The sequence below is a fragment of the Protobothrops mucrosquamatus genome, unplaced genomic scaffold (assembly GCF_001527695.2).
Source record: "Protobothrops mucrosquamatus isolate PMUCROS unplaced genomic scaffold, P.Mucros_1.0 scaffold1422, whole genome shotgun sequence".
Taxonomy (NCBI): domain Eukaryota; kingdom Metazoa; phylum Chordata; class Lepidosauria; order Squamata; family Viperidae; genus Protobothrops; species Protobothrops mucrosquamatus.
In genome coordinates this window covers 97,928-109,405 of record NW_015387607.1, presented here as the reverse complement: position 1 = coordinate 109,405, position 11,478 = coordinate 97,928, and the positions used below count along the sequence as shown (strand labels likewise).

At 40.1% G+C, this 11,478-nt stretch overlaps 1 protein-coding gene across 1 annotated transcript in view; it reads right to left on the bottom strand.

The window, feature by feature from the left end:
* Window positions 1-8,579, bottom strand: part of FAIM2 (Fas apoptotic inhibitory molecule 2) — a 35,613-nt gene extending 27,034 nt beyond the window's left edge. The window contains exons 1-2 of the mRNA XM_015821909.1: window positions 8,565-8,579; window positions 4,580-4,766 (exon numbers count right to left, since the gene is read on the bottom strand). Coding sequence (XP_015677395.1) covers window positions 4,580-4,766; window positions 8,565-8,579 — 202 coding nt within the window. The remainder of the gene's footprint in view (window positions 1-4,579; window positions 4,767-8,564) is intronic.
* Between the last annotated feature and the right edge of the window lie 2,899 nt (window positions 8,580-11,478).

Below are 11,478 nucleotides of genomic sequence, written 5' to 3'. Positions count from 1 at the left end.
TTTTCCAGCAAGCGGGCCTGGCCTAGGGAGGATTTTTAAATCGGGTTCATTTTTAGAAAATTTTAAATATCACAACTTAGAATATTTGGGTTTTAATTGGTTTTATTCGGCGGGGATTGTGGGTTTGTTTTTGTTTTAAAAAATGTTGTGAGCCGCCCTGAGTCCCTCGGGAGAAGGGCGGGATACAAATTGAATAAATAAATAAAATAAATAAATAAATACAGTTCCCATAATTCTTAGCCTATATGACCATTAACTAGGTTTGTTTGGAATTCTGGGAATTCTGGTCCTAATATGCATGGGGGAGGATTCAGTTTAGTTAGGCTCCCTGAGTTCTCCAACCTGATTACTGTCACCAAAAAGGCTCCATTTAATGTTCCTATATCTCAACCAACAGTAGGAAACAAAGCAGAATTGCACAGTGTGGTTTTATACTGTGGGAAATTATTCTTATGATACTTGATACTCAAAAATGTTTTAGGGCTTAAAATTCAGTAGCAGGACTTTGAACAAAAAATGGCAGCCAGTAAAATATTGCTACTTTGCAGATGGCTCAATCAATATCCATAATGCCACATGTTGCACAACTAAAGTTGTCAAAGCCTCCTTAGATGCTGGATCATTTTACCTGTTGTAATAAAGACATGTTGCACTTGCCCCAGGAAAGGATCAGGCAGGTACACCAGATGAAACAAGGAAAAAATATTCCATTTTATAGCTTAACCTAAGTATGCATGAACAATATCTCATCTGAGGGCAGGAATAAACCAAAAATTGATTCTTTAGTAGGGGTGTGGCTCCATCTTATCTTAAACCATAGACCTAATCTATCTATGCTCCAACACAGGGGTCCCCAACCCCCAGGCCACGGACTGATACCTGTCCTAGGCCTATTAGGAACTGGTCCATACAGCTGGGGGTGAACACGGGTGAACAAGCCATCTATATTTGCAGCTGTTCCCCAGCGATAGAATCACCAGCTCAGCTCCATCTCAGAGCATCAGGCATCAGATTATCATAGGAGATCAAACCCCCCTATAAACTGCACATGCAAGAGATGTAGATTGTGCGCTTCTCCTACCCTCCCTCAGTTTGTGGAAAAATTGTCTTCCGTTAAACTGGTCCCTGATACCAAAAAGGCTGGGGACTGCTGTTCCAACAATGCTCATCATTAAAATTCATCTTTAGACTATAAACTGACATTTTCTTTCTCTTCTGATATCAGGCTTTGGGAATTACAGGTATCAGGAAGACATTGGGAATTACATTTTCTGATAGTCTTTAAGCAAATGTAAATGTTTTCTCATTTCCTGCTATATATGTTGTGTTAATGACCAAATCAATGCTATGGGCACATACTTATCCTCTAAACATTATGGATATTAATAAAAATATGAAAGACAACCCTCAAGGTGGGAATCTCAGACACATATTCAGGACTACCCGTTGAAATCAAATCTCCAAATTGAACATTCCCTCCAAATGTTATGGCACATTTTATATAACCATTACTACACAGAAAAGCAGCAGGATATGTGGGGAATAATTCTGATTTATCTATGTTATTGCATAAAATGTAATAATAACCCTAGGTTTGCCAGTAAATTCTACTAAAATCTTGTGCTACTATAAGATTTCAAGATCAATATCCTATAAAACAGTTACTGATTCAATTAAATCACTCCCATAAAGAACTAAGAGAATCAAGCATCACAACTTGCCATTGAGGTAATGATCAATAATTTTGGCCTTTTGGGCAATAGCTCCATTTTGGCATTACCTTAAATCCACTTTCCAAATGCCCATTTGTACAGTAATAGCTAAGCTAAGAATTAATTGATCAGATGCATTTACTCTGTTTCTGTAGGGATTCCAGCTTTGTATTGGTTTTACGCAGAAAAAACCTCTCCACAGGCATTGGAAGGCTCTAATGGTAAAAAAACAAACAAAACAAACAAAAAAAATGAAGAGCAACGGGAGAAAAGTTTTGCTGCAAAGTTGTCCTGTCCTCCAAGTCACTGCATTGTGAGGACACAGGACTGGAATCTTCAGGAGACTGATGGGGTCTCCCATTCACTGTTGCCATGATTTCCTGGGGCTCAATTTCTCTTGCCTAGTCAGTTATGTCTCAAAGATGTTATCTAAAAGAAGCAAAGCATGCCTTGGATGTACCCTTCCCCAATCTTTTCAGCCCACACTACTTTTTCCCAGTGTCTGCTTCACACACACACACACACACACACACACAAATCCATTTTCTTGGTATGTTCTCACTGCCCCATTCACTCCCCAATCTTCTTTTCCTGATGAGCCACCTTCAATTTTTAAAAAACAAACCGTTTTCTACAAGCCAAATAATAGCCACTGGCACAGCAACATTCATAACTAAGCTACTTTTTTTTATTAAGCAACCACAAAGGCTGGATCTACACATAACGGCAGGCCATAATAAGATTAGTAAATTGTGTTCATCCAAAAATAAACTAACCATACTGGCTAATGTACTATGCCACCAAGGCTAACCAGTTTTCTAACCATAGTTAGAAGATAGGGAGTGTGTCTCTGTACACAGATATCCCTTTCAGATCTTATCGTAACATATTGGCAGGGGTACTTAATCTTATTTACAATATTATGCTAACCATTGTTTCTGTTGCAGAGTTGTGTTCTATAAAAATGGCAAAGTTGTAGCAGACTTTAACGCATGAGAAAAAAAATATGAAGGGGCACAAATATATCGGATGCTCACTGTTCCTTAACTAAGGTTAAGGGACTGAAAATGCTAGGTCTGCATCCATCCACAATCTGCATTTACTGCTTTTGGAGTCTGGTTAAGTAGTTATGGTACAATGTATGCAATACTGATAAAATAAAAACAAGCATTTGGGCAATGGTTTTCCACTATAAATGTACTGATCCAATATTGAAAGAAAGAAAGAAAGAAAGAAAGAAAGAAAGAAAGAAAGAAAGAAAGAAAGAAAGAAAGAAAGAAAGAAAGAAAGAAAGAAAGAAAGAAAGATCTGGAATAAAGGAATATCAGATAGCACCATGGAAAGTTATGGAAGCTCTTCCACAGTTTTTGTGTCTTATTCAGTATTTAATGAACTAAAAAAAACCAGGACAATAAGATGATTTGTTCAGAAATGCTTCAGCATGACTGTTTCTGGTATTCCAACTGCATGAAACTCTTCTGGCTTGAACAAAAGGTGTGATTTGCTGTTCTGTACAGGCCATCTCAGATGGGAACCCACAAGTAAGACTAGATATCCACATTCACATCTTGGCAATGATTTGGAAGAAGCTTAGGATCTCTCTCCAAGCTACAGTGATTAAGGATAAAGAGGAAGAAGCCCCTACCAACAGTCACTTCTTCTTTTGCAAGGTCTTCCCTCACCTCCTTGATCACCACACAAAGTATCCCTTCTCTCCTCTGCTTCACTGTTTGATTCAGGGGAATCTCTCCCCCCCTTCTATTCAGAATGCAGCTGCACGTGTATCCATCATACGTGCCCCCCTTCTTTAGAAGAGCACCCCCAGTTGACCACCTAGATGTCTTTCTACATTAGTTCCTTCTCAAGCCAGAAGCAGGAGAGAGAAACAAATGAGCATCAAGGAAGCTGCTGGGGTTTCGGAGTACTTTGCTTCCACCAAATGATCCAGCTGCTCCTTGTGCAGTTTCCAAGTGATCCATCTAAGGAGAAGAGGTAGAAAGAGAAGTGCTGCTGTTGCTGCTGCTCAGGTGACAGCTTATAGTGGCAGCAGAGAAAATGGTGGCACCGTTTTCACTCCTTCCTCTTTTTCCTCCACTGCAGCTTCTACTAAGGGCCTGTGAAGCATGAAGCAAGGTGTGGGACAAGGTGGAACTCAGGGCCTCCTCTATTTGGGACTCAAACTGACTGCTTCCCCAGTTTGTTTACCACCAATCATGTTCAAATATGCCCCCTTTTTCGCTGTCTTGAGATCGCTCTTACTAAAAATCTTATTGATAGATTGCAGGATGCTTCCGAGACTGTAATTTTCTATTTCTGAGATCACACTCAGAAGCCCAGAAAAAGGCAGGCTGTTTTAATGAACCTCAGAGAGGGGTTGAGTTTGAATGAGTTCAAAACACTTTTTCCAAATCATCTTTGAAGCTTGTACATAGCGCTAGTGACCAGGCCCACAGCCCTAACAAGCTTATTTCCAGTCTGGTACCTTAAGCAAGGGAGAGAGAATGTAGATGGTGGACGGTGTTTTGGAATAGTCACAATGTCAATTATGACCTCATAACTGAGGCCATATCCCTTTTGAACAGGTATAAACATATCCACAGGGTTTCAATCATATGACTTCCCCTTTGGACACTCCTGATGTTCCCACTTCTATTCCACATTGCTTCTGTTTTCATGCAGAGGAAAAGATATTCGGTTCTCCTGCAAGCAAAAGGTTATGGGGTGTGATTTCTGAGGCAGAGAAAAACTTTCTGACCTGAATTTCAGATCATCTACAAATCCAACAGACTGACATGGGACAAGAAGTCACCAAATTTCAAAACCGAGTTTTTATTTTTTTATTTTTTTTAAAAAAATGGGCAACTCACTGGGATCCACGTATGCCCAAGTGGGATGGAGAGGGACATTCAGAGGGGGGGGAAAGGCCCCTGCTTTCATCCCTTCTGCTGAGGTTGCCTCTTCATAGGTTGGTGGTACTGCTGGGGCACTGGGGTGCTTTCGTTCAGCATTTTCCTGCTGCCCTTCAGAATTTGCAGGCTTGTTATTCACAGAGAGCTGCAAAATGGAAAGGAAAAAAATAGATTTTTTTTTGAAAAAAAATATGACCATCTTTCTTGTAAATTTTACATGGGAAGAGATGGAGAAGAGAATCAAATGCAGATGAGGTCCAGGGTTTGAGATAGGTGTGGGTGAGTTCTCCACAAACCTCCCAAGCCTGGAATAAATGCGGGGGATGGGGCGCATGAGCAGAAGCCTTTCACACTTTTTTCTGACTTCCTCTGATTTTTCCCTGCCCATTGAGAATGGTCAGTGGATTGATTGATCATATTTGCATACATCTACATCTTACATGAAGATTTACAATAATGAGCCTGTGTCTTGTCTTGGGAATGGGGTAGCCTTAATGCCCGGAATGAATTCCGCAAGAACATCCAGTGCAATGTTATACTAATTTATCTATATTGCATCAGGTGTTCCTGCAGAATTCACAATGGGCATTATTTCACAATGGGCATTAAGATTAGGTATTTGCCCTATTCTCAAGACAAGACACAGGCACATTATTAGGTGTTCAGTGATGCTCCTGCTTTCCTGGCTTAGAGTTACTCAGGCATATTGCTTCTGAAACTGTAACACTTGAGAAACATCTCCTGCATGACAAGTTCTAGGTTCTCTCTCTCCCATTGATCTCTATTTTTGTTTTATTTTGCTTAGTTATTATTTTTTTTTAAAAAAATCCTCTGGTATATTAAAAACACTTCAAATCAACTGGAGTAGTAATGAACAGAATGGTTCACTATGTACAGCAGCTACCATATGTCTGGTTCTCAAGCAATGGGCCTTCCAAGTCTGAAATGGACTTTAGTAATTTTAGCTTCAGACATTTACCATTTACCAGAAAAGAAAACAAGCCTAAATTCAAGATACCTCTAAAGGAGAAGATTAAATTGAAGTAACAACCTTGTTTTCATCTTTCAGATAATCTGGAATGACTGCACCATTTTAAAGATAGTTTATTTATTTAAAAAACGTGATTTCCTTCCAAGTAAATATATTATTTCACCTACTGCTGACCCCAAATCATCATGAACAGTTACTGACTGAAACCAAACAAACATATTCTTACTGCTACACTGTACTTCCTGGAAACAATTTTTTTCATAAGGTTGCTTGTCAATTATTTCAAGGGCCTCTTCGTTAGCCAATAGCAGCTGAATGGAGGCACGTGAATCATGAAACTTGCAATTTATTTTATTTGTTAGATAGTCTTTCTTCAAGGAGCTCCTGAAGCTTTTATTAAAGGAAGGCAGAACCTGGTAGACACGAGTCTCTAAATAATGTCCCAATTATCAGTGTCCATGGGTACTGTCTAAAATTATATTGAAATATACCACATATACTCGTGGATAAGCCCATCCTCTAGATAAGACATCTCTGGATTTTTTAAACTGAAATACCATTTGAAACACACCAGTCAGGGATAAACTGACCCTCAAAAATTTTATATTTTAATTTTCACAATTGACTTATCTGTCAGTGATGATGAATCTGCCACACTTCAAAGAAAAATGTCAGCCTCCGAGAGCTTAATTTCCCCCCCCCCCAAAAAAACCCCACCTTTCAACTATATAGACACTGTTTTAGGAAACAAAATGATGGGAAACAACAATCCAGGGCTTTCTTTGAAAGAATGTCTTCAAGCAAAGAAAATAATAAAAGAAAGGGTAGTATAGAAAGATTGTACAAGAGTAGTTGGGATAGGGGGTTACGGGTGGAGGGGTGTCTGATATTCTAGAAAATGGCAGCTTTGCATGTGTATATACAGTATTTCCAAAGGCAGCTATTTTGTGACTAAATACGCTTCCCAAGTATCTATTCTACTATTATATTAATGTAGAATACTATTGACATTTTTCATTTAATTTGTGAAAGTGTTCATATTTAAATTTCCTAGATTGCTCTTAGTATTCTATGAGAGACCTAAAAAGCTGAACAGATTGAATAAAATCCATTTTTCTGTTGCCATAAAAGTCATAAGAGTATTTTCTTCTATTCCTCCTTTCAGAAAGCCAACAGAAACCAAGAGAATGTCAGAATGTGTCTTAGTTTGGCCTGCAAAGGGGAAACAATGGCTCTCTGCATGTAATTGAATAATTCCCAGTTTAGCTAAGGATGTTGGGAGTTGCAGCTGAACAAAACCTAGGGGGAAGCACACAAATTACCTGATTCTTCAGCCAGTTCAAAAAAGATCCTTGGATAGGAAAGTCACATCCCCCCCCATATATTTATCAAAATATAGGTAGTACTCCTTGATAACTCTACTTTAAACAACTGATTCAAATTAACGATCCTATTGACCTCAATCAGACTTCAATCCTAGTTAGTCTGCCTAAAGCTGTTTGGGTTAAGTCACTATTGTCCATCACGTAGCAGCCGCATAAAGACCGAAAAAAAATAAGATTAAACAAAGCCTCCCTGTAGCCACTTGCAGCCGTGAAATGACAAATTCTGTACAGATTGTGCCAACTGAACACATTGCAGCTGAACAAGCTGAGGCAATTGGTAGATAATTCAATATCAGAAACGCAACGAGAATAGCCCAGAACTGCGTCATTGTGGTGCTGCTGAGACAGGGGTGACCTAATTCAAAGGAACAAGTTCTTGGACACACACAAATACCCTGGTGCTCACCAGGATTACAATAATCAAAATTCTCAGTCAGCAGACCTTTTGGGGATTGTAGTTCCATAACATCTGGAGGGCCTCGAGTGGCTAAAAGGAGACTTGAAAGGTCGGGATTGAGGAGAACAATGAATAGAGATTGTTGCCAAAAAGCTCTCCAATCAAAATGATCTGCTGTTCTTCGGTGAACACACTATCATTTCATACATGCCACTGAGTAGCCAGAGAATTGCAATTTGAATTCAAAATTTCAACAATCCCCAGCCACATTCTGTTGCCCAAGCCAGAGCTAATATAATTACTCTTCTGCACATTATAATGCTAAGTATACTGAATTATGGAATTGGTAAGTTCATTATTTGAATTACTTAATTTTAAAAGAAGAAAATGATATATTAAATTGAACATCTGCAAACTAATATATGTCTAGCCTGAGGATTAAAAACAATTTTAAAAGAAAAGGAAAACAAAAAATCCAGTGTGTCAGTCCAAAAATGGACGTTTGCTGCAGCTGTCTAAGTGAAGATGTAAGCATCTTCCTGAATTACAGGTTCTGGATTTAGGACCTGATGCTGGTCCTTGTGGCACCACAAGTAACAAAGCTGGACCTCCAGATAAAGGAGCGCATATCATAAACTACAACCAACAGGATTTAGATCATTGTAAAACACATCATTTACATTGTAGTTTGTCATCCAAGAGTCCTGAAACCTATCAAGGGCTAAAATTCAACAGACATTCAATTAGATGCTATGGCTAAGTTGCCACGGCAACAGATTTCTCAGCATTGGGGAGAAACCAAAGCAAGCATGGAGAAACTGCCTGTCTTATGGATTCAGAAGTCACTCACTCCCCTCCTTTCCTTGCTTGGGGAAATAAAGACGATTCGTGGTTTACGAGTAGCCAAGATTAGGGTAACTTTTCTAGGGCTGTTAAGAAACTTAATCTTGGTGGGAATGCAGGGAGGCAGGGCAATTAGCCCTGCGTTACTTGAATAAGAAATAGCTCTTTTCCATCTCTATACGCTGAGCATCCAGAGAAGCAAGCAGATGGCTTACAGCCCTTGATATATATTATAAAGAGAGCGATGGGAAATGGATAAATGGAATGTAGAGGTCATTCAGCAACATGAATGAAGCGCGCGAGCTCCTGCTCCAGCTTGAACCTTACCTTCCCCTGCGTCATCTTTTCCTGTTAAGTGACGCTCCACGCTCGGCTCTGGATAATACCCCTTTTCAGACAGGAGGGAATGAGGCGAGCTGCTTCAGCCTCCTCTTTCAGCAGCTTGCTGAGCTAGGATTTGCTTTCCCGTGCCGGGCGACGCTTCTGCCTCTGCCGCAGCCTATGAGGACGCTCCTGCCTTCCAGCAACATCTAAAGCGCATCTCCCTTCTGATGGAGCTGGGGCGATACCATTGCTCAGCTTTTAAATGGGGGGGGGGGAATGATGCTGAGGAGAGCAGGCTCAGCCAAGGAAGAAATAGAGAGAAAAGAAGGTTACTTTTTTTCCTTTTTTTTTATTTTATAAAAAAGCTTTTTTTTCTGGGCCTGATTTTGCAGAATCACAGTGCAAAGATAGAGCCAGGATGCAGGAGAAAGTCGAGGTCCAGCATTTTGCAGTGGGAACAGGAGGGGAGGAGGCGGTGATGCAGGGAGAGATGATGAAATGAGATGCGCTGAGAGGTACCGTTTTCCTGTGCTTGCTAACAGCTGCCTAGGGAGCAATTGGCAGCCCAGCCCTGGGGACTATTAGATTTCTCTGGCACATGAAAAGCTCATCAGAGACCAAGAGAGGTCCCTGTTGCTTCTAGACTACCTTTTGCTTCCATTCAGTATATATCTCCCCCTTTCTCTTCCTCGCTTACAGAACTGGTTCCTTTAGAGTCCTTTTTAAATGTTATGGCCATATTCATCTCCTTTTATTCGTAAAATCACAGGCCCACTGCTTTGTGCCCTAGATGCATCGTTGACTCCTTTCAGGCCACCCACACTGTGACTTGTTGCCAGTCCCATAAAGTACATTCCTTATTTATACAGTTTTAATAGGCCGGCATCTCAGGTAGATTCTGGGTAGTGTGCAAGGGTCAGAAACACAAAACCATGATAAATAACCCCAGGTATCCAAGGATAAGCAACAACCCCACTCATTAAAAAAAAAAGAAAAAAAAATACACCACAGCATAGCTACTCAATAAGAGTAGAGCTCATCTAGCCTCCTGACCCAAACATCTGTGGAAACAGCCAAGTCTTTGATGCCTCTGAATCTCCAGGAAGATGCTGTTCCATAGAACAGGTAGTGTACTGACACTGAGAAGGTGCAACCAAAGAGTGCAACAAGATGACATTGTGTTAGAAGGGATCAAGAGCATGTCTTGTCTTCTAGATCTGGTGGAGCAAGCTAAAAAGACAGGAGAAAGGCAGTACTGCAAAATACCCTGGCCCCCACCATGTAGGTTTTATTGTGCTTGTTCGTTCACTGTGAACTAACACCTTCCAGTGAGAACATCCAACAAGAGAAGGGCCAGCATGCCTCTCCCCTTTCAAGGTCTGGCCCTAACCTTGAGTGTTTGTTAACAAAATTATTGGGATTGCCAAAGAGCCATTAGTAAACAGTCCAACCAAACAATCCCTAAGACAGGTAAGACACTAGAATATAAACTGACAGCAAACAGCACTCCTTACTAGCACTGATGATGTTACCTAGTTAGGGTAAAGAAACATTTGCAAGAAAATAAGCAAGCTCAGAGAGCATCAAGGACCCCTCATTATTGGGATTATTTGAATTCTATATACCAATCTCTTCCAATAGGGCAGGGGTCTTCAAACTTGGCCTTTATGACTTGTGGACTTCAACTCTCAGAATTCCTCAGCCAGCGTGTCTTGTTGCCCAAGTTTTGTCTTGTTGCCCAAGTCCAGAATGGACTTCTGGAAGCGGCATCCACACATATTTGAATCCCACCACTGGGTACCCACTGGGTACCACTGGGTACCCACCAGATGTGATGGATTTCAGTTCTCATAACCCTTGGCCAGCATTGCTATTCTGTCTCAGGCAATACACTATTAGACTATTTCTCCTTCTCCAGCTTTATGTATAAGTGCTTTGTTAACAATACAATCTTTTGTTCTGGCCTCTTCAAGATCTATTTTTTTTCCACCTCACCTTTTTTCAATTTCCCTGGTGCATGTCATCTTGTTTGCAAGGTAGAGAGCTGTATTTTATTTACATTTATACAGAGATCTTATCGGTAGTAGCCACGTATTGAATTTTAATGTCACTCAAACAACAGCAGCACAAACAATATAATAGAACAACATGAGCAAAAAATATGACATAAGAAGAGAATCTAAAGAGTAACATAAAACAGTTTGCAAGCATGCAAATTCTTCACATTCATCAGATAACAAAGCAAACAAATTAATGAGGCAGAGATACAAACCACTGAGGCCAAAGACAATGGAATTTTAGACTCAGTCTTAAGATGGAATTTAGAAAAAAAAAAGTGCCAGATGGTCATATTAGCTTTTGATGGGTAGTGTGGTGATTAACCAATGCATAAGTCTTTGGGGATCAAACAAACAAACAATGGATATTTGCCAATATTTTTTGTCATTTTAACATCTGGCTGTTATTCAGATCTAACTCTAATTGGAGGCACTGCAAAATTGTGGCCCACGTTGCAATTAAATTAAATATGTAGGCCTGTCTGATATTAAGCTGATATCTGTAATCAGCTGGATTGCATAAAGTGGTATCTTCATCCAGACTAGGCTATACTACTGCAATGTGTTCTATATGTGGCTTCCTTTGAAAACTACTCATAAACATCCGATGTTAGCAGCATTGACACTGCAATTGGTGCAGAATACCGTTCTACACTCACCCACTCCTATTGCTGTTAGGTGATAGCCATTACAGCTGTGTGACACCTAAAGCATTGGATTCCCTTAGATTTCTGGGTGTCATTCAAAGTGCTCTGTTGATCTTTAAAGCTCTACATAATTTAATCCTAAGAACTTGCTGGCATGCTTCCTCCAGTCAGAACAAACCCATTCAGCATTCCCATTCCGACGCAAAAGATTGA